Raw genomic sequence first — 23,328 nt, forward strand, 5'->3', positions numbered from 1 at the left:
ACGTACTTACCTAGAAAAAACTTGAAAGAAGGAAAAAAAAGTAGTGAGAAGGCATGCAAGCAATCCCAAGAGGTTGAAGGGTAATTTTGGCAGCTGTGTCCCTCTCTGACGCAGCTCTCAAGACTCTTTTGGATGTGGCGGGGTGGTTGGAACAGTTTGAACTCCCCAGTATTTGCAGTCATTGAGAAAGGAGCTGAACCACTGCCCTGCTGGTGTGAGCCTCCTCATTGGTCCCATCGAGGGGCAGATCCGACAGCCTCGTGCATACAAACATTGGGCTGGGACAGGCAGAGCCACTGGGACCTGCAGGGTTCAGGTGGAGCCACTGGGATGTGTGGAGCTCAGGCAGAGCCTTTGGAAATGTGCAGGGTTCAGGCTGTGCATGGGGGAGCCTTAGCAGAGAGAATAATCAAGTTGTGATAGTCAGAGCACATGGTATGAATTATGTGCTGATAGACCAAGGGGAGCAGTCTGATGAGTCTAATTAATACTTTGGTGTTGGGCAAGGTAAATATGGAATCACCAGAACACCTTGGTGAAGACCTCAGGAAGACTTGGCAGGTGATTTTTGGCTATAGGTTTTGCCACGGAAACTGCATTGGCTGGAGCTGTGGTGCAGAGCTGCCCTCCAAGGAAGGTAGCAGGGGACAGTGATACCTCACTAACTGGGCTAGATGGGAAGAATTATATCACAGGGCCAGTTCAGGTGAGGGATGGCAGACTTGTATGTGCTGAAAAGAGTTGGCAGAATCCAATTACAGCCCAGTTGTGTCTGGTCCTGGTTCAGTCACAAGCCTAAGTGGCTCCAGGTCAGTGTGATGGTTTTGGTCAGACTAGGGTCTGGCAGGATGGTAAACACTAGAGAAAAAAATGGTGGCATTTTAACCATGTTGAGGGACAGCTTCAGGGTGTAACTGGGTGTTGTGACATAGCTGCTTCTGTAACGAAGACAGGATGAAGATGAACCAAGAATCTCAAGCAGGGGTGAAATTAGTCCTTGACAGCAATGGATCATTGCTGTGCCTGGCAGTTCTCTGCTGTTTTACCAAATAAGTAAGCAAATTAGTAAATAAGCTCCTCCTGGACAGGAGCTGATGCTGCCTCACATTGCAGTGGAGAATACAGCAGGTGATGCTGGAGCTGGGAGAAGCTGCAGAGATATCAGGGCAGAAATCAGCCAAGGAGCCCATGGCATGTGGTAGCTCAAGAGGAAAAGGTATTTTCTCCTTGGGACCTGGATGAGAGCATGGAAATAGAAACTGGGCTCAGAATAGTTATGAGGAAGGAAGGAGGGTGCTAAGATAGCCTTGAAAGTACCAGCCCCATGATTGTGGGTGCAAATGAATGGGAGGGAAACTGCAGCAGGTGAAGGTGTTTTCATTAAGGAGAAATTAATGAGACAATAAAAGCCTCAGTGAAACCTTGCAGTCCCTGTGTCTTTCCTCTGGTGAAGCTTGCTTGGTGAGTAAAATTTTTAAGTGTCCCACTCTTGAGCTTGGGGAATGGACTTGTGTAGATAAGGTCAAGTGAAAGACTGCACGGAGAGGTCTGACAGCAGAACCTCTGCCAGAGCTTGCTGGAATTGGGCAGGAGACCATATGGCAAATTAGAGAGGTGGTGTTGGTCTGTGAAGGAGAAATATTTGTAACAGTGTTAGTGGGTTGTGCAGGTCAAACAGATGGGTGAACATAGGAGTTAAACTGCTATTGCTGATCCAGGGTTGGTCCTGATTGGCACCAAACTGGGAAGGGAACAGGATGCTCTTTGCTGGTTGCCCTTTGGTCCTGCCCTGCAAGGGCTTCTGTGTGTTCCCTAAACACCTGTACGAAGGCATGATGCACGTCTGCTCACTTTCCCCGTTTGTAGAGGAGCTGTAGCTTAGTGCAGTAAATGGTAAGCCAGGCTAGGACCCAGCTGGTGTGACAGAGGAATGGGGTGGCCCCTGCTGGTCATATTCCCTAAAGTGACAAGATTTCATTGTCCAGTTCAACTGCTTTTGTCTAAAGGCTGCGTAACTGGCTGTTACACAGGAGAGAAGTGCACACAAATTCAGCAAAGAAAAGAAAAGCTGCCAGCAAAGCAACAGGTGCTACTGCAGGTTCTTGTTTCAGGGCAGTGTTTGTTCAAACCTTTGCCCTCTCAGCCAGCTTGAGACATTTGTCTGTGCAGTGACCTGATAAACACTGGGTATTCCAACAAGCCTCTGGTCTCTTTGTTTGAAGGCTTGGTTGGAGATAACCCCGTGCTGAAGCTGATGTGGCAGATCTGTTGGTCCCTGCAGGCTGACCCAGAACTGAGAGCACAGTTAGAAACAGGAAAACAAACAGAACTTGGTGAGTCTTTCAGTCAAAGCCTCATGACTCAGGAGGAACAGGGCTGTGACAACATGACTCAGTGCCTATTTCCTGCAGATGGCCAAGCCAGGGCTAGCAGTAATATTTCATAAAACAGTAAGTGAGTGCTATCTACTTGCATGTCCCTTCCCAAAGATGTGTTCTCTGCTTTGGAGCTTTTTAAAAGGCACTTTTATTCCCAGATGTGAGGAATGCTATTTTCCAGATTGCTCCCAAGATATAGTAAAAGTACTCCTCCCCTTCATCCAGAAATAAATTTATAGCTGCTATGAGTTCTGCCTCCTTAGCTGGGTGTTATCCATGCCAGCATCTTCTGGAAATAAAGAGATGGTCTCTCTCCCAGGGCAGGGAAGGTGAAGGCAGGGAAGGAGGGAGGTGGTGGCCCTGAGCCTGAGCTCAGTGTGGAGGTGCCTGCATGCTACAGCTCCCCTTGCAAACCTATTCACAGGGGCCCATGGGGATCAAGTAAAAACGTTTCTTTGGTGTCCCATGTGTGATAACTCTTACTGGCAGGTGGTTTGGTAGGTGATTTTTAACATCCACATTTTTAAAACAACTCCAAACAAATCCCAGAAAAGCCAACCTGGCTGAGCAGTGATGGATGGAGCTCAGGAGATAAGATGACAGTAGCATTTGTCTTCTCTTAGGTGATGGATGCAGGCTGTCATTCAGCCAAACCCTGGATGAGCAGTGCCCTTCACCTTGGCTGGACTCAGTGTGGGGGTTTTTGCACATCTCTGCAAGCCAGCGTAGCATCTGGGTTAAGAACAACAAATCTCTGTGAGCCAGGGTATTTGCAGCCAGCAGTTTTTCAGAATTCCTTAGATGACTGCTAATTGAACCATTGAAAAGGAAATAAAATCTGGGTGCTCCTTTTGGAGCAACTGTTTGTTAAACTTTTAGCATTTGGACAGCATATTGTAAAATTAATAAATTTCTCTCCCTTGGAAGATGAAATTTCAAGTTACATTCTTTTGATCAGGAAAAGAGAGGCTGGAAAGAAACTGATTTGCTAGAAGAAAACAAAGGAAATAGAAGAGGATCATAAACCAGAATCTTTTAGTTCCTGGTCCTGTGGTTTTTCTAAAGCAGTGTCAGGAATTCAGGGCAATGTGAATCAAGCTGTCAGCAAATTCTGGGTGCCCTAGGGTATTGCAAAATGCTTCTGGGGAAAGGCTGTTAATTGCATTATGGGTCAATGCTTCACCATGTGTTGTTTCTGCCTTAAACTGCTCTGCCTGCCAGCCCATAGTTAAATCCCACCATGAAGCCTGCTGCTAAGAGAGAGATCCCGGCTGCTCTCTAAGAGGCTAACAAAAACCTCAAAACCCCCTCCCCTCTTTGTCCTAAAAGCCCACAAACAAAATAAAAAAGTAACCTAATAGGGTCAATGACCCTGAATCCACTGTGGAACCACCAGCCTGCAAGTATAAAAATACAGATTGAGGAAGATGAGGATGGTGAGGCCATTAGGAGAGGTCTAGGATTTTAAGTGCAATTATAAGAGACTCTAGGAAAAGCAGAGGCTCATTGCTGGCTCTCTGTGGGGCTAACAAACAGGCTTATGGCCTCTCTGCTCACATATTTCTAGCAGATGTCTTTGCTTTGTGAGAGTGCTACAAGTGGAAAGCTCTGTCTGGCAGCTGCTCAGCTGCTTCAGGTTAAATTTCTCCTCTTCCCCAGATTCTGTCAAGAGAGGGGAAAAAAATGAGACAATTAGTGAAATGTTGTAAGGCAAGAAGCAATGAGCAAGTAAAACATGGGGAAACTGCCCGTGGGCATTTAAAATAGAAAAAAAACAGCTAGTAGCAGCAGAAACTTAATTTTTAAAATATGAATTGAAATGTCCTTTTGCAGGCGTGTTTGGTGCCCAGTCGTGGCAGCTATGGTTTTTAATTAATCTCTCATGGTAATGCCAGAAAAGACAAAAAGTCTCTGCTTGCATGCTCCAGACCTTGCTCTAATGCACCCTGCAGGCCAGATAATGAAATCAAACTGTGTTTTGTGAGGAAAGTCACAGCAGAAAGCAGCCCATTTGACCTTTTTATGCTAAAATTTTCACCTGTAAGATGCTGCCGATCTTCAGCACACAGTAAAACTTGTAGCTACCCAGCTCATGGGAAAACACGGTGCTTCTTTATTTCCTTAAAGGGGAGAGTCCCTGGGAAGAGCTTCATTCTTCCAAACCTGTGCAGGGCAATCACTTTGTTAAGTAGTGAAGGGGCACAGCCTTACACTGTCCTGTGGTAAAAGTGAGCTTTTAAAGAGGGTTACTAAAAATCAGCACCTTGCTGCAAACGTCAAATACATCTTCGACCAGTTTTGTGAAGAGGGCACTGACAGGGAATGCTGGACAAATTGTGTATAGGGATTTTAGACCACCGATTTTTTTTTTTCCAATTTTTTTTTTCTCTTACTTTCCAGGAAACCTTCTTTCTCTACAAACACAGCTGGATCCGTCGGCAAAGCCCACCTGGTGCCCAGCAGGGTGGTGGCAGTGCCCAGAGCGGCTCGGTGTGGTCAGCCATTCCCCTGACAGAGATGCTCCAACACCCATCTCCTTGCGGGCATCCACAGCCTCACGCCATAGGGACTTGGCGCCACGAGCCCTGTGGGAGCCTTTACCCACCCATTACGGTATTTTTTCACGTTTTTTGAAGGTGAGGGAAAGCCGAAAGCCGCCTCGGTCGTGGGGTCCCCCCGCAGCACCGAGGGGCCAAGATGGCGCCGCCCGCTGCTCCCCTCAGCTCTAGCGGGCGGGGGGAGAGGAGAAGGCGTCGCCTCACGCCCGCCCCCCCCTCCCTCTCTCCCCCGCGCCGCCATCTTGGGAGCGGAGAACCGGAGGGGCTGAGCTCAGCTGCTGCCTCTGCCTCTCCTCTTCCCCTCCGGCCGGGCTGCCTTCACCCGGGGCCGGGGGGCCGGAGCCGGCAGGTAAGGCCTTCAGCAAGGGGCACGCTCGCCCGCTCAGCCCACTTCAGCCGGCTGTGTCAGGGCAGGACATCCCCTCTTTTCCCCAGCGCTCTCTCCCCATCCTCACACAGCGTTCCGCCGCCTGAGGAAGGGGCTCCGTCGCCCTCCCTTCAGTGGCTCTGTGGGAGGGGGACCCTCTTCTCGGCGGCCCTTTTCCTATGGCTGCCGGGGGATCCTTGCCAGGTGGAGGGGATGGTGAAGGGGAGCGGCGTGCTCGCTGCCACGCCGGGGGCTGCGGCGTGCCCAGGCCTCTGCCCTGAGAGGAGGGAAGGGAAGGGAAGGGATCCTCAGGTACCTCGGGGTGCCTGGGCGGGCTTTCCTTCCCAGGGTGTGTGTAACCCACCTGCAGCAGCTGAAGGACTTGTAGGGAGGTGTGGGGTTGAAGGGGCGACTCGCTGCTGTTTTGCCCAGGGTTGGAGGTTAGGATGGAGAGTCCTTCTGGGGCTGGGGAGATGGGTGTGTATATGTGTGTGTGTGTGGGTGTGTGTGTGATCCCAGGCCGTGGGGATCCATCATTTAGTTGTGCTTTCTGTGTGGACATGCTTAATTCGTGCTGTGAAGGCAGTGGGAATACGGCATCGTGTGTAACCAGGCCAGTAATTGTGTTCGTCCCGATGTGTCTGTGTAATTGTGTGCAGCCCTAAAAAAAAGAAAAAAAAAAAGGTAGGAGTTTGTGGGCTTCAGCCCTGCTCTATGGTGTGTGTGTGTTTTCCCGAACCTGATGTGGGCTTGGAAGATCTGTCTGCCTCAAACCAAAGGGCCGTTGTCCCTTGTACCTCTGTGGTGTCATGTCTTTACACATCTAATAAAGTTTTGTGAGCTTGTTGTCATGCCAACATCTATTTCAAGGCTGATACGTCAATATTAATCAACAAATGCAATTTCCCTACCCCCCCATCACACTGTAGCCCACTTGTTGGTGCAGAAGTACATCCACAAGATAGTCCTTGACCTATGGTTACATGAAGAACTTCATGTATGTTCAGTGTTGCATGGGAATATTTTAGTTTCTCATTATAGTGTAAAATGCACTCTGGACAGTAATCTGGAAGAACTCTTTCTTTCAGCAGATCTTTTACCTCTTCTTGTTTCCTTAACCTATGGAGCAAAGAAGGTAACACAATTGGGAAAAAAAAAACCCTGTGTCTTCAAAGTGCAATGTGGGTGTTTTTAGTAATATCAAAAGTTGTCTCGACATTGTTCCCACCTAATCACACAAGCAGGATGCTTTCTGGTGGTGGTCTGAGACCTAAAAGCATTTCTAGTACATTCTTGCTTTGTTGAATTACAGTTGTATCTTTAACTTGACAGATGATCACCATTAGTTAGCAGCTGGGGGTTACAGAACAAGTGTGCAGTGGAACAAAGGAGGAAATACTAGCTAAGAAATAGGTTTTCAGTGCTGCTGAAATTGTGGAGTGTATTGAGCTTTAGATGTCTGTAACCAAACTGCCTTCTGGCATTCCTCTTTTTTTATGAATATATATATATATATACACATATATATTTATAATCTCCAATACACATATATATTTATAATTTATATATTTATAAATATATAAATATATATTTATAATGAAAGGGTGGGGGCTTGTGTTAGTGGTATGAAGGGGACCACCAGCTTCTGGTAGAGTTGAAACATCATTGTGCTCAGATTGTGTTGCAGAAATGGTTGCTGTCTGTGCTGTCTTTCTGCACAGTTTGGAAGATTTGATGACAGGCAGGTTTTCATTCACAAAAGTTGAGCACAGCACAGATGCTTCATGCAGAGGATCTGCTAGGAAGCTCTTGACTACTTTGTCCCTTAATTGAGTGTGAATCAGGTGCAGTTCCTGTGATAAAGTCAAACTCAGCAAGAGTATGGGCTGGGCTAAACTAATTTTTTTATAGAGCTAGCCAGCTGTCTTGTATATATGAAAGCTGTTGGTTTTGTTTGTTTTTTTCTTTAAGATTCTGTTCTGGAGCACATCATACTTTTTAGCAGATTCCATGTGGCTCTTTTGTTTCTCAGCAGGGAGATATTTACCAGGAAAGAAATTATTTCTCCTAACTCCTTACTTTTTTCTGAATTAGGCAACTTGTACTTGTTATTTTCAGACATCTACATAATGCTAAATGGGCTGGACTATTTATACAGCAGAAGTGAGGTTCAGTAGCCTGGGATTTTCTGAGTTGAACACTACTTTGGTCTGTCATTGGCTGTCAGTCAGTGTGATTTTCTTTTATTTGAACAAAATCTTATATTAGAAGAAGTTACAAAAATGTGATGTTACAGAGAAGAATAAAAAGTGTGAAGATGGAATGCCATCAAACTGTTGTTAGAGCTAGTGGCTTGTGCCTTTATTTGGAAGAAAGAAAGCACAAAACAAGTAGAGATTTCCTCTTGATATTTTTCTCCTATTTTCACAGAAGAAATATTAGTATCAAAGAATGACAGCTCCTTCACCAAGTGGATGCATTGTGCAAGAGGTCATTATTTACAGCTCCCAGCTTTATTGAACTCTTCCTTACCTTTCATCTTTATTTGTAAGTTTATATTGTATTGCAAAGTGATGGAAAGATACTCAGCTGTGGAAATAGACTCTTGTAGTCAGTTTCACTGAGCTAGGAGTTCAGTTTAGCTGGATTCTACCTCTGACTGTCTTTGTGAAGTTCAGAAATAAACATTGCTCACTTCTGGAAAATGAAGTGGGTGAGAGGATGGAAAAGAGTATGTGTGTTATTACACAAGAGGCTAAAAAAAGCATTTTTAAAAAGTAAAGAAAAAAGGCAAGAAAAACCCAAACCAACCCTGTTGAAGTTAGGAGGGTTGTCTAGGAGGATCTCTTGAGACCTCCAGGGAAGCTTCTGCTGAAGGGTGTGTGAAGTTTAGGGGCAGGAGGAGGAAAGCAAGGTGGGCTGAAGCCCCCTTCTTCGTGGCCATTTCATTAGGTCTTCAAACCAGGTCAGCAGTCAGGCTGTGAGGGGATATTTGTGTTACTTTGAGAGGTGATAACACAGACTGAGGATTCCAGATCATATGGGCTTGTGGGAAACTTTCTAAGCAGAAAGTATTTCTTGTTTTGAATGTTGTGGCTTTAACAGACCTTTGATCTCTTGCAGTCTTCTAGAAGTGGAAGCACAACTTAGGTTTGATGTTTTGTGTGCCATCAACTGAATTTGGGGCCATCATGAATATAACCAAGGGTGGACTGGTGCTGTTTTCAGCTAATTCCAACTCATCATGCATGGAACTATCAAAGAGGATTGCTGAGTAAGTGAAACCCTGCAGGGCAGCTTAGGATCTTGGTGTTATTATGGTGGGGCTTATTTTACTAAGGACTGATTTCTCTGTTCAGGGAAAGTTACCTGGGAAAACTGCTGTGGTTTGCAAGAATATTTAGTGTAGTGCATCATGTATTTCAGCAGATCAGTAACAAAGAATCTAAGTTGTGTTTAAGTTGCTTGCTGGCAGCTTGTGATTGGCTGCAGTAGGTTGTAGACAACACATGGAAAAATTAATATTTGCATAGTGTTAAATAATCACAGCAGAAATTTTTATTGTTCTCCCTGTAGCAGTTTTTTACAGGGCAAAGCTGCACCCATCCTCTGCGTGTGTTAGGTGAAGACCTTTGTGGAGCTTAATATCAACAGCTTCAGCTGAACTTTTAAGGATGTTTTCCCCCTGCTCTCCTAGCAGTGTTAAGATGTGTAGCACTGCAAAGAGTGTTGCACAGGGTGGGTTTCCTCCTGAGGCTTGTGTGCCCAAGATTAGGTAGAGATAGGAGAAAGGAGAGTGCAGAGGAACTCCAGCACTGCAAAGACTTGGCCATAATTGTGTAGCATGCTGGGTTATCCCCTTTTTTAACAAGGGTTTGTGGTGATGCTGACTTGAAATAAACATAGCAGATGTTGGTCTTCCATTATTCATTGGACAGAGCTCTTAAATATTTCCCATCCACTCAACATTGGCATTTTGAAGAATGATTTAAAAGTGATCTTTTAAGCATTGTGCATCTTGTGTGAAGGTCTATATGGCAGGTCTGTATACAGATCTATATGGCAACATATGTGTAATGTATATAGGAATATATATTAAAAATTAGGAATGGTTACTTAATTTAGTAACCAAGCATTATTCTTCCCCATTGCTTGTTCTTCTGAGCTTGACTTGAAAATGAGTTCAGCTTAGCCTGCAGTGCAGCTTCTAGAAACGCTTTGTTAGGAGATTTCCACTGTAATTACTAGGTTTATGGTTGGGAGCTTTCTTTTCTTGGTTTTCTCCTGTGGAATATAGCTTTTCCAGTAACAATTGCATTATATGGGCTTTGAGTTTGTTTTTGTTTTCTTCTATTGACTTCTGCTTTTCTTTTTTATCTGTTCCTGCAGGCGTTTAGGAGTTGAGATGGGGAAGGTTCAGGTGTATCAAGAACCAAACAGAGGTGAGCACTTAATTGGCAATACTGGAAACTTACTGAACTGTGATGCCATTTATTGGTACCCTTTTCTTAGACTCTATAGAGTGTTGCTATTGCAAACATTACATGTTTCTCTTCTTGGCAGAAACGAGAGTGCAGATTCAGGAGTCTGTGAGAGGAAAGGATGTTTTTATCATCCAAACAGTTTCAAAGTGAGTAACTGCTTAAAGACACTGCTAGCATTTTGGACTGTCCAAAAGAATGCTTTTGGTTTAATTCTACTGCACATTTTATGTACATGATACCTTATAGTAAGCTTAGATTAACTAGATATAGAGGCTTCTCTTTGTTGGTTCTTTTGTTGTTATTGTTCTGTGTGCTTTTGGATGTGTGCACAAAGATGATCAGTACAAGCTAACCTGAGTTATTTTAATTTTCAGTGGATGTGTCACTGAAATTTTCTGCTGGGTCTCTGCATTCTTTCGCTAGGTGCATTCTTTGTCTTATGTCACTCTATAAAATCTTCCCTTTTCAGCTACCCTGTTGCCAGCACCATTGCAAACATTTTACATCTTGGAAAAGTGTTTCCTAGGCAATGTGTCCTGTCATTCAGAGAACACTTTTTTTTTTTTTTTTTAAATATGGGAAGAATTTTACAAATGCTCAGGGTTTTTTTCTAACTTCAACAGAAATAGAAGGGCTCTTAGTCCATCATCAGTTCTTATATAAAAAACAACAACTTGTCAATCTTTTTATTTATGGCAGAAAGTAAGTAACTGGTAATCATTAATTATTTAGCCTACTGCTGGCTTGATCAGTAGAGAAATATGTTGTGAAGTCTGAAACGTTTTTTTTAGAAAAAGCTTATCTATATTGAAAAATACATATTCTCTCTTTTCTGCAGAGTAAAAAGAGATGTTGGAGATAAAACACAGACTACTTGGTTACAGCAACATGCTGTATTACTAGCAGCCTGAAAATGGTGTAACAAAACCTCCTGATTTGCAAAAAAAAAACCAAAAACAAAGCCAAGTCAAAGAAATATTGACAGCCACTTGCTGTCCTGAGGTGTGCACAGCTGGATTCTTAGGGAAAGTCCTTCAGTCCCCATTGTCCCTGCTGCCCTGGAGTGAAATCCCTGGATTGGGTATAGATCCTGTGTTGAAAAGAGGGTTTTTATGCACGAGGTACAGAACTGGATGCTTCTCGTTCCAGGGATGTGAATACTACAATCATGGAACTCCTGATCATGGTGTACGCCTGTAAAACCTCCTGTGCCAAAAGCATTATTGGAGTGATTCCTTATTTCCCCTACAGCAAACAGTGCAAGATGAGGAAAAGGGGCTCCATTGTCTGTAAATTACTGGCTTCAATGATGTGTAAAGCTGGTAAGAATGCAGGTGGTTTGGAAATAATCAGGGCAATGGGGGCTCCTGCTGTCAGTTTTCAGGTTTAGAGAGGTCTGTGCACAGGTTGGGACTCTGTTTAAAAATAACTGCCAAGATTTTCGTGAGTTTAAAACCCACACAGAAAGGCAAATGTAATTAGAAATGCTTCCAAATGATGAGTTCATAAAATAAGGAAACTTGCAACAGCCATTTTGTGTTGTGTCACACTGAGCTGGCAAAACGAGTCAGCTGGACTCTGCTGCTTTGGGCTGTGGTATCCATCCCTTGTAACGCTGTTCTGTGCCTGTCTAACACTCTGGAACAGTTGGGCTTTGTCATTTCTAGCCTGTTTTTTACCCGTTGGATGAATGCACTTTGTGTCTGTCCTTTACATTTGAGATGATGTGGCAGAATGAGATTATTCATTTTCACAGCCTTTCAACACATTTTCTTCTCCTTTTGCTTATGCTCCTGGGAAAAATGTGCAGTTAGAATGGTGTGATCAGCTTTTTGATTTTGAGAGAAGGATTCTGAGAATTAGAATTTGGGCTTGGAGTTTAAATCAGGAGTTTAATGATAGCTGTTCTAGGGGCTCCCCATGTGCCAGAGGACTTTTCCTCTTGCTAGTGCTTCCATTTTGTCTCTTGTTGGGTGGAGAAAGAGCTTACCTGCCTCAGTGTGGCACTGCCGAGTCAGTTTTGTTGAGTGTTCCCAGGTTCTTTTGCAAAGGACACTGTAGAAATCTGGAAACATCCTAATGGCAGTGCACTTAAAAGGGATATAGTTAATATGCTGGTTGCTTTCACTAAGCACAGCATTCTTGTTCAAATGCAGCTTAGAGATTGTGATCTGAACAAACTTCAGTTAAACTTACTATAGAATTAAAGACCATGCCTCTTGTTCTGTCTTACTTTTCTTTATGTGCTTCTCTGTTTTGTTTTGTTTTGTTTTTTTTAAGGACTAACTCATCTTATTACCATGGATTTACATCAGAAGGAAATACAGGGATTCTTCAATATTCCAGTTGATAACTTGAGAGCATCTCCATTTTTACTCCAGTACATCCAAGAAGAGGTGAGGAAGGCCTTTTGTTACAGTTGGGGTGCTTTTGATTTTTATTTTTTTTTTGGTGTCATATCTCAAGACTTTTGAAACAAATCCCTGTGAAAAGACCCAACTCTTCAAACAGAATTGTAAAGGGAGAAAGGTCATGTTGGGGCAAGGAATGGTGTTGGGGCAATTGGTTCTCTAGAGGATTAAGTTTTCCTTTCATGGAGACCTGGCATTTTCTTATCTGTGTAGTGGTGCTGTTCTGTCTTCTTAAATATATTGCCCTAACTAGGATTAAATAAAAACCACAAACAGCAAAACCACAAGGATTTTCTTGTGTTTGATATCCTCTTCTTTTATTATTTCCCATTTCCTTGACATGTAGAGACTGGAGTGCTTGGGTGCAGGTATAATTCATACCACGTTATGAAAACACTTGAGAAATGAAGTAAAAAACTGGGAGAGAGCCTTGTTGATCCCAGAGTAAGAGCAGAGGACACTTGTGTGGAAATCTTCACCTGCTTTTTGGTTCAGCATGTCTTGAGCTTAACTTCTGATGTTCCCCATGTCTCCATATTTTTTTATAAGTGCTTTGAGAAGCACTGCTGGTAGATTCACCTATACAAATTGTGCAAATGATAATTGTAGGTGTAAGATATATATTATGCCTCTGACTAATGATAATTTGGAATAAAGCAAATGCTTTCTTCCTGGTGAGGCAAAAGGTGTAGCTCTTACTTTTAAACCCAAGCTATTTCTTTTCATAGAGGTATGAATGCCTTAATTAAAAAAAACCCAAACAACAAAACCAAACCAACATGATTTTGTTATGACAGTGTCAAGATTTGTTTGGGGAATTAGTTACCATTTGAATCTATTGTTATAATTTCATTTGATACTAGACTCAAAAGAGGATTATAGAACAAAACTCCTTGCTCTGGGTTTGCCACAATCAGTCATCTTTTGTACCAGAAGAAAAATACTGTGCATTGTAAGCACTTCAGAAGGTAAAAAAAGTGGAAAAGCAGATACACAGACACAAGACAAGTTGTGCCTTTATGTATTGCCTGACATTGTGGTCAGTGACAAAGCATGTTCCTGGTTTAGTCTTGAAGCACATTTTGGTACATGAGCTGTTAAGGGTTTACAAATAATTGTTTCATCGTTGAGGCTGGCAGTGCTGAGTACTGAACATTTGTAGAGATCTGCTCAAGTATGTATGGAGAGGTCTCACTAGATACTTTCAGTCTTTTCTTTCTTCATTCTTCTGCTTGGCTGTGAGATAACTTGCTAAAACTGAAGTTGACTTAATATATCTGGTCACATGGGAGCTATATTGACGAGTACCTTCACAAGCCAGGTCATTTATAGGTTTTTTTCCTTAAAAGTTCCATCCAGTGCTGCTCAGGAAGGATTTAGTATTCACCTCAGGTTCCCAGTGGCAGCAGCTTGCTGTATATCCTGCATCATGAATGCCAAAGCAGAAGAAATGTTTCACGTGGGAGCTGGGATGTGGGGTACTGAGTAGCATGAAATAAGAGTCCAGCTCAATAAGAGGGGAGGTCACTTAAAACACATTTAACCACAAGTTAAGACAGTAAGTGCTTGTAGTTGTTCTGTGCCAGGAATTTATGTATAGGTAGGAAGAGAATTACGTGGTGTTCTGGGATGAAGACAGTCCAATCAGTGACATTAATGCAATATAAAAATAATCTGGTGATCTTCCTTTGTGTGCTTAGCAAATGTTCAGTACTGAGTGTCTTTTCTTTCCTATGTGTACATGTTAATTGTAGAGTGATGTAGCTCACTGTTATGAGGAGCTGATGCCTTACTTTATTGGATGACATTTCTGGTTTTCTGACTTCATTTTTTAAAGAGCTGAGAATGAATTTGATCATTTGGCAGGGGAAAAATGAGGCAATGATGTCTGAGCAAGATCAAAGCCTGTATTATGTCAAGTGACAGGCCCTGCCTTCTCCATACCTTCCATCATGTTAATCTTTGTAGCCTGTTGTATAACTGAGTGTTTGTAAAGGACAAAACATGCTGAATTCCCAGTATTATAGGTGGAGTTAGTAGCAGTGTTGATTATTAATGCTGCCAGACACGTCCTCAGAAAAGCTCTTGTTTTCAGTTGGTGAGGCCCATGCTCAACTCCACAACTGAATTTTACCTTAATGCCTAATTCAGGCAGAGTGCCTTTGGGAATATTCAGCCATTGTGGGTTGGAGGAGATGGTGGAAGAGCTTACCTTGCCTGTGTTTGGAAAAAAACCCAACTATTTCCATGCTTTGGAACTGGTATTTAACATCTGTCACTGTCAGCAAGGGGATGAGCTGCATGTCAGAATGCCACCCCTCCAAATTTGTGGAATTCAGATCAATTTGATATTCAGTGAAGCCTTCTGTCCCTTAATGCTGGGATTCTGAAGACTAGATCTGCCCTGTAAGACTTGGCTTGCTACTGCAGCTGACAGGGGGCTGTGGACTGTTGTTTTGGCAGCTGATGGAAGGACACACAGGTTCTCTGTCTGCTGCTCTCCGTGGCAGACAGGTCATCCCAGGGCAGCACTGTGAGGGAAAATGCTGAGTTTGCAAGGAAAGGGTAAGATGAGTTATTAGAGGGAGCACAGGTTGCTGTCAGAAGGGAGAACTGGCAGTGTGAGTGCTGGGAGGCTTGAAGAGTTGTGGGCAAGGAAAAACGAGTCTGGTGGGGAATTAGTGCAGGAAAAGTGGAGGGCAAGGATAAGAAACTTTGAGAGATGAAGGGTAAAGCTCTGGCTAAATGAAGAGAGGAAGTCTGGGGTGAAAAGGTAGTATGAGAACAGGGCAGGGCCTGCAGCCTTTGGAGGAGATTGTGCAGTGCCAAGTGGCTGATGGTGTCAAAATGAAACTCACCTTCTTGGCCTTCCCCCTCTAGTGCTGACCTGTGCAAAAGAGGGTTTGCAGCAATGTTAGACTGTGGGCAGGGTCAGTGCAGTGAAATGGAGAATTTTCCTCCCTTTTGGTGGGTCAGTGTGATGTGGTAGAGTGATGGAGAAGTGTTAACTGTTTTGTGTACTCTGAAAAGCAATAGGAAATAGAAGAAATGCTGTGTTCTCAGGTGATTAAAGCCTGCCCCGTGCACATACAATACAAGTGGAACAGGAAACTTTAATTGTGATGATTTCCTGTAAACTTCATTCAACTGTGTAGCCCTGATGTTCTTCTGAAGCAGTTGTTTTTGTGTAATCTCTAATACAACATGGTGTTTATGAAAGGTACAGTTTTAACTTAATATCTGAATTTTCTAAATACCTGTTTTTACTAAGCTGTCAACTCTGTACCGTGGATTCTTGAGGTTGCTCTTTTATGTTAGGTAAAGTGATCTATGCTTAAAATTCTTCTAGCAAAATAAAGTTCTCTGATTCTTACTGAGTTTAAATTTGTCTAAAGATACGAAGTAGACATTGCTATATCTGTTATTTACTACAGATACCAGACTACAGGAATGCTGTAATTGTGGCCAAATCACCTGCGTCTGCAAAGAGGTGGGTAAGATCTGCTCTCTTGTGTTAGAGCAGGAAATCTCTATTGTGATTTTGTTCTTAAGGACAGTTACCCAATAATTAGAAGATTCAGCCTTCAAATCCCTCCCAGTTCTACTTTGTCAGATTTGTAGTTTTTACATCATCACTGTAAACATTATAAATGGAAGAGTAAAAATACCAAACAAACAAACAAAAGGAGGAGGTAAATCAGTTCCATGTTTAGAATAAAAAAGGTGGTTAATCATATTCTGTTTGTGTGCATTTACATTAGAAATTTTCTCCTCTGAATAAAGAAAAATGACTGGAAGTACAATTCCATTAATCCAAAGTGTTTGCTTAACATGGTCATAACTTAGAACGTGGCTGATCAGATCCTAAACACAGCTGGCTTCCTGGCATGGTGCGACAGAATTTGATGTTTGAGCTGATTTTGCTTAAATCCTTGTTGGCTGAATGAGTGTTCATAAACCATAAAGCTTTTTGGTTGGTAATTCCCAAACTCTTTTTGGAATTCACTGTGCCCAGCAGGTGGTGTAAGAACTGGATGATGCTTTAAGAGAATGTATTTGCTGTGGTGGCAGACTTAAGAGTTTGTGGAAAAGTTTTCTAGACTTTCATACCAAGGAGTCACAGAGCTCTTTGTAAGAAAGGTTTTGATATTTTTATATAGAAATCAAAAGTGGTTTGATTTGTAGAAATCAAGGGGAGCAAGTGCTGTCATCTTCATTTTCCAGCAGTAATTTTAATGTGATTTCCTTTGAGTTATGTTAAGTTTGGTTATTTTTGACTATTTCTTTTCCTTGGTGTCAGGACTGCCTCTTGAGAGCAGGCAGACATTTGCTGAAGCAATTTCATGCTCATTAAGTTACTGTTTGTGCCAGCAGAGTCTGCAGGCACTTTTACCTGATCAAACAGATAAGCTGCACGTGTACCCAGTCTGTAGGAGTGGATCCCAGAGCTGTATTGCTCAGCTCCTTCATGTGTACCTGTGAGCATTTAAGAGCAGAATTTGAGGTGGTACATGAGAAAAGGGTGAGTTCATGTATCAGCCTAACCAAAGAAAACAATTTTCAGCTGAATTTCCACTTGTGGAAGAGAACCTTTGCTTGATGAATTTATGTTTCTGTGGTTTGAGCTCACTGGGAAACAACTGCATCATTTTACTGGTACTTCAAGCTTGACTTAGTTTATTTTAAAGTAATTATTATGGTGTCCTTGATAGGATTATGCCTTCTAATTCATAACTCTTAATGTCTGGAATTATAATTTAACTGTAGCTGATAACTTGAGAAAAATATCCTCATTGTGATAACCACAGGGCAGAAGATTCTTTGCTTTTAATTAACTGAGCATCACGATGGGCAAATACTCACTGGACTTTGAGCTGTTTGGGTAGTGAAACCAGGCTTCAGTGTAAAGGAGGTGATTCAGGCCCCAGGTCCTAGGTGCTGATGTTAGAACAGAGTGACTCAGTCTGGATGTGGCAGGATCACTTGGACCAGGTGCAGTCAGATAACTGGCTGAGGTTAGACACAGAGCTCTGGGGTGTGCTGGGAAGGTAGAGTGAATCCACTCATTTTTACTTCCTGCTTCTGGAATACAAGTGCACTGTCTGTGAAATTCCTGTTTTCCCCCCTCCCCCAGCTAGCCTCTCATTTCTTTACATAAATTCCTCAGTTTAGCTGAAGAAATACTGCTCAGTGAAGGGGCTTTTTGCAGTGTAAAACTCCACGCTGTTTTAACTTGAAAGAATGGTTTGTCAGGCAAAATGATCATCTGGATTCTTTTTTTCTATAGGATAATCTAAGGTTCTGTGTTGGGAAATCATGAACATTGTCTTTGTTTCGTGCATAACTTGCTAAAAATATGATGAAGACTTGTTTTCTCTTTTCATATTTTCTCCTGTTCAGTGTGGACAGTCCAGACATCTGGGGTATTCTTGGTTACTGTTGGATGAGACCTGCTAAAGCATAGGATTTCAGGAATGCCAAAGGCTAGGAAGTGTTTTTCTGGTTTTTTTTTTGGTTTTGTTTTGGGTTTTTTTGTGGTTTTGTTTGTGTGTTTTGTTGGTTTTTTTGGTGTTTTTTTTTTTACTTTGGGGCAAAGCAGAAGGAAGTGATCATAATTATGGGACTTGCAGCATTTATCCTGCTGCTTCAAAGCCTCTGTGGGTATTCAGGGTTATTCTGACTCTCACAAGCCTGATGAAAATAAAATGCTTAGGGAAAAGCAGTTACTTCTCTGGGTTTTCCTAAAATGTTAGTATCATTTTCCAGCTGAAACATTAGAAATAAAATGGGTATAATTACAAAGATATGCACATGAATTATTTTAAACTTAACGTAGATTTGTTTTATTATTTTTTATTTTTTTTTGTAACCCCTCCAGGGCGCAGTCGTTCGCTGAACGCTTACGGTTGGGAATTGCTGTGATCCATGGGGAAGCTCAGGATGCTGAGTCTGACATGGTGGATGGTCGACACTCACCACCTACAGCCAAAAATGTTGCTGCTATTCATCCCAGTCTGGAGATACCCAGTAAGTAAGTTTGTGTGTCAGTGTTCACCTGTCTTTTTTGTGTGTTTGGGACATGAGGCTGGCAGTGAGGGACCATCAGAAAGGGGCTTTAGGGGGAAAGAAGGTTCTTTTTGATGCACTTTGTCCATAGTTTCAGTGCTAGGCTGTAGGTGAGGTTTGTGTAGGAGGGGCAGTGTCATCAGGAGTGCCCCTGGCATAGAGGTCCCACTTGTATACTGCTTTTTTTTGATGGAAATTTCCTTGGACTCTGAGGTAAGAAGCTGACACTGGGTTTGTGTGTAGCTGTGTGATGTCACGGGCTTTGACACAGTAACATTGCTGAATGTGGGTGTGATCTGTAGCTGCATGACCAAAACTTTATTACATAAACCTGGCTGGGATCTCAGTAGGGTGATTGAACTGGTTGTGTCTGCAAGCCACTCTTTTCTTGACTAAAATTAAGAATTAATTGAATTGATTAAGACTTTGGGTGTAAATGAATGGAGTTAATATTTTGGTTAAGCCTAAAAAAAAATCACTTAGGTATTAAAATCTTACTGGTTTTCTCAATAATTCTGTGATGGGTGAAACAGTTGTTGCTTCACTTCTTTAAGTGGTGACCCATGTACAGCAGACCCTTTGACACTTGAAGTGAATTGTATAAACTTCCTTCCCCCTTTCTAAAACATCTCTTTAAAAAAAATTGCCATTAAACAGTGCTGATTCCCAAGGAAAAACCACCCATCACAGTTGTTGGGGATGTTGGAGGAAGAATAGCTATCATTGTGGTAAGTAGGATTCCACAGTTTCTGATAAATTTTATTAAATTTGTTAAAGTTGCAGAAATCAGATTTTCTGCTGTGTCAGCAGCTAAACTTTGGTTGTTGGTGGGCTTTCAGTAATGAACTTTTTAGAGCATGAGGCAGCATTCTGTGCACTTCCTGAAGCTGACTGGGAACTGTGATGTGATCCAGGCTGAAAAGCAGCATTTGGACCTTGTTTCCATGGACAGACCAGAGCAATTTCTGTTTTAAGAGCTTATGAAACTCCTCTGAAGAGCTCCTGGTGGTGCTTGTGCATCACACAAGGGGAAATCACATCCTCTTCCTGCTCTGAGCTCAGAAATGCAGCCTGATGCTTTCTGCAAAGCAGAGCATAACCTCTGGCCTTGTCATGGGAAAGGGCAGTTCTCTGTGAGTGTGGTTCTGGAACCAATGTTGGGTGTCTTGGCTTTTCCCTCTTCCCCTCTCAGAGCAGTCCCTCTGTCCCTTGGCCTTGCAGTAGGACACTTGTGCTCCTTCACACTTCACTGATGGAAATGTCCCTCTGGCCTTGGCTGGGAATTGTCCCACTTGAAAGAGCTGTAACAGTGGGTGTGCTGTGCTGATCTCTCTGAGCACGTGGTGAATCCTCACTGATTCCATCCTCTTTTGGCAGGATGACATCATAGATGATGTTGACAGCTTTCTGGCTGCAGCTGAGACCCTCAAGGAAAGGGGGGCTTACAAGATCTTTGTGATGGCCACACATGGCCTCTTATCTTCAGATGCCCCCAGGCTGATAGAGGAGTCTGCAATCGATGAAGTAAGCATGGATTCTTTACTTTCATTCACTGCTAATTTGGGGGAGGTGTTTGAACATGCAGCTTTCTCCTGAATCAATTACTAAAATATGCTGGCATTAAGAGTTCAGCTGAGAGGAGGTTTCTAGGTTGAGGCTTTTTGACTGAGGCACTGTATGCTTGGAATAAAAGCATCTACACATCCTGAAGTTTATAGCCACAGGAAACTAGGGAAGCAATGGGGTGCCAGACTGCCAGTATTAGCAGGTTTTCCCTCCAGTGTGGGGGATACTGCTGTACCTTCCTTTGGACAGAGTGAAAGGAAGGAAGGACAGTGGTGTGAATTTCCATGGATACCTGGAGATGCCCTGTTACACTCCAGCTGTGAGAGGTGGAGAATGAAACCAGAGCTGAGTCCTCCTGATCCTTTTCTCTTTCTGTAGGTGGTTGTTACGAACACAATTCCACATGAAATACAAAAACTCCAGTGCCCTAAAATCAAGACTGTGGATATCAGCATGATCCTCTTGGAAGCCATTCGCAGGATCCATAACGGGGAGTCCATGTCATACCTTTTCAGAAATATAGGACTGGATGATTAATTCCTTTTTTTCTTCTTCAAGAAAACACCCGGGCCAAACTGGAAGCAAACAGATAAGGAGCTGTGAAGCATAAGCTTAACCTTAATATTTCTATTGAGCCACTTTTTGTTTCTCTTGGTTTAAGTATCAAAGTAGAACAGTTTTAAAGAGCTTTTTTTTTTTTTTTTTTTTTTTCCCTTTGCAGGGTTTCTGGTGGGGTGGGTTGGGAATAAACATTTTACAAAGAAACCCAAACTGTTCTAGTTGCTTTTTAGGTTAGTTGCACTACACACATGATGGGGAAAAAAACCCCAACAAACCACAAAACACTTGAAGCAAGAATTTGGCTTCTAAATAAGCATTCCTTTTCCAAAGCTGCTTGCTACAAGTGCTTTAAAAGAGAGTAAAACGAAGTGACTGTATAATATTTGCATTTTAAAAGCCAAAAAGGTTGTACTGTTGTATGCAGTTTGGTGATTTTGTAGGAGTGCTTTTATAGAAAAAGCATATGAAATATGCACCTGTATTTATTTTCTGCGATGAAGAATAAAGACTTTGTTTTGTGTCAGCTTTCTAAAAATGGTCATGTACCAGTCCTTTGCCTTCTGAAGCGTGTCCCCTTAAAGCTGATTTGCAGGTTTTACTGTGGTACTGAAAGAAATTAAGAGGGGAATTGGTTCTTTTATGCTAATGTGTTCCTTTGGAATATGAACAGGATTCTGGCTGCTTGGTGGTAAGGAGAATAACACTTATTTTGCTTGCTCTTACAGTGAAACACCTGCAGACAAAGAGGAGAGGCTGCTTTTCCCTGATGTTGATCCCTCATAATCATTTTTCAGCCTGTCTGCTGCTGAGCAGACATATCACACACAAAATGCAACCTTTTGGTTGCAGGTGCTACCAGAAATAGCTTTGGTTGTAATTTGGCACTCTGAGTGTGCTGCTTTGCTTCAGGGAAGGTGGGAGGAAGCTAAATCTATGGGTGAATGTCATGAACAACAGGGACTTGGGAGGCAGAGGTTCCAGCTAGTAAAAAAATCAACTCATTGCAGGTAAATGTTTCTTTTTCAGAGTTTTGTAGCCCGGCCTGAACATACAGATTTGCTACAAAATCTGGCCATGGCACCCAGCTTGCTCAGCTTCATTCTCCTCACATATTCCTGGGTGCTGTGCCTGGACCCTGCCACGCTGTGACCTTCCAGCCTTGGAGAGCTGAAGTTCCTGTTCTTTTGCAGTGCAAATGGTGGTGGAGTCGATGGAACATTCAGGGGTTATTTGGTCAAGTGTCTCCATCAGAATGCCCTAAAAATGAGTATATAACTTCAGATGTTCAAAACCAGAAGTGAAAATTACCCTTCATTGTTACAGTTTCTCTCTGCTTCAGACAAACTTCCAAGGGCTTTGGAAGGTCTGTTAGCTTTTAAGGGTAAAACCAGTTGTTTTGGGTTTTTTGTTTTTTTTTTTTCCCTTTTCTGTCTTGGCACAGCACTGGGAACGATGGAAGCCTGGGCTGTGGCTAGAGGACCTGAATATTGTGAAGAGCTCTACAATACTTGATGTTGTTGGTACATTCAGCCAGTGAGATGATGATTTTATTTAACCAACTCCACTTCTCTGTTCAGATAATGCCATTCTTCAGTCTGTGAGCTTATTGTTCCTAAGATTATCCTGGTTTTGCAGCCCTGTCTAGTGAGGTTCTTGCTTCCTGTAAAATATCCTTATGGAAGGCTGTGCCAGGTTGTGCTTTCATGGCAACAGGTTATTCAACACTTTGGTGATGTTAATAGCTACACCAGGCTGTTGGATTAACGCTTCCATGTGCTTTGGATGTGCCAGTGGGGGGGTGAGATACCAGCTGAGCAGAGGGGGAAAAGTGCAGTTCCTCTCTCAAGCATGCAGACCTGTTCCTGGGTGTGTTGGCTGTTTTTGAGAGGAAGAACAAACAGGTTGGTGTGTCTTGGTGAGGGGGGTAGTACTTGCAGTGTGTTTAACCTTGGGGTTACATGGTTGGAGAGTTGCGACCACTTGAGGATGAGGCAGTGCAGCAAATGGTGTGATTACTGAATACCCAACCCCCTGAAACTCACAGGTTGCTCTGTGTTGGCCCTTGGAGGAGCAGCTTCATCCAGTCCATGAGCATCTCTTCTGCTCTGCCCTCCCTGAGGCTCCATGTCACTCCTGTGTTTGATCATTGCTTTCGTAGAAACCTCCCAATGTTGCCTTGTTTTGTGCAGTGTGTTGGTGAGGACTCAGGAATTTGGGAATGGTAAAGCTGGATTGCTGGTCCTTTGCTCTTGTGTAGTCCTGGAGTGGTAGAAAAGGAGCAAAGTCTGTGCAGCTTCACTCTGACATCTTCCCTTTTCTTACAGCAGGGCTACCTCCTTTCTGTGCTTTCCCCAGAAGCTCACCCGAAACACCAGCTATCTTGGGAGGTGTTTCTTTGGGATCCTTCAAATGTAAAGAACATGTAAAAACTCAGGCTTTATCCAGCAATTTCGCCAGTAATTAACTAGTCAGAAAAGCATGCAAATTCTTTCCAGACGTAGTATCTAGAAGGAGAATAGCTGGGTTTGATACACAGCTTCTAGAAGACAAAAGCCTTGGCAGTTTCTTGTCCATCAGTACCCAGATTCAAGGCACCTGCTGGGGTCCTGCACCCCGTGAGTCACTGTTGCTGGAGCAATTGTAGGAGCAGCTCAGCCTGGAGCCTGCTGCTGCTGCAAGATCAAGGCAGAAGCAGCAGAAAACCCCAAGGAAATGGGGGTTCAGCAGCTGCTGGTTTGTGAGACCCCAAAATTGAGGTGTTCCTCAGGAGGGTGCTGGGGACAGGAAGGGGATGGAGGAGGCACTCGGAGACCTTTGGAAGTGAAGCTCCCACTGCTGGTTTGTTTAATGATCAATGGCCTGGAGCTGCTGCCCAGTTACTCCTTCAGCCCCTGTCTGAGGAGGATGAGGAAGGAGGCAGAGGAATGATGGAGGGCA

The 23,328-nt window shown here is 43.1% G+C and overlaps 1 protein-coding gene across 11 annotated transcripts; it reads left to right on the plus strand.

Annotated features, from left to right (window-relative positions):
- Positions 1-305: 305 nt before the first annotated feature.
- On the plus strand, positions 306-20,926 carry PRPSAP2 (phosphoribosyl pyrophosphate synthetase associated protein 2). 11 transcript variants are annotated; one of them, XM_030460124.1, is made up of 14 exons: positions 306-1,461; positions 2,223-2,333; positions 4,779-5,014; positions 7,734-7,850; positions 8,427-8,577; positions 9,693-9,745; positions 9,867-9,933; positions 10,937-11,109; positions 12,068-12,183; positions 15,633-15,688; positions 18,077-18,225; positions 18,922-18,992; positions 19,642-19,788; positions 20,209-20,926. In XM_030460124.1, exons 5-14 carry the CDS (start codon positions 8,459-8,461, stop codon positions 20,365-20,367), a joined length of 1,110 nt encoding a protein of 369 aa, XP_030315984.1. In that variant the 5' UTR covers positions 306-1,461; positions 2,223-2,333; positions 4,779-5,014; positions 7,734-7,850; positions 8,427-8,458; the 3' UTR covers positions 20,368-20,926. The 11 variants fall into 11 exon arrangements, with proteins under 11 accessions (XP_030315984.1, XP_030315988.1, XP_030315989.1 ...); XM_030460128.1 differs by lacking the exon at positions 2,223-2,333 and adding an exon at positions 7,422-7,529 and having other exon boundaries at positions 4,779-5,285; XM_030460129.1 differs by lacking the exon at positions 2,223-2,333 and adding an exon at positions 7,422-7,529.
- Positions 20,927-23,328: the final 2,402 nt, after the last annotated feature.

This window comes from Calypte anna, chromosome 14, assembly GCF_003957555.1.
Source record: "Calypte anna isolate BGI_N300 chromosome 14, bCalAnn1_v1.p, whole genome shotgun sequence".
NCBI lineage: Eukaryota > Metazoa > Chordata > Aves > Apodiformes > Trochilidae > Calypte > Calypte anna.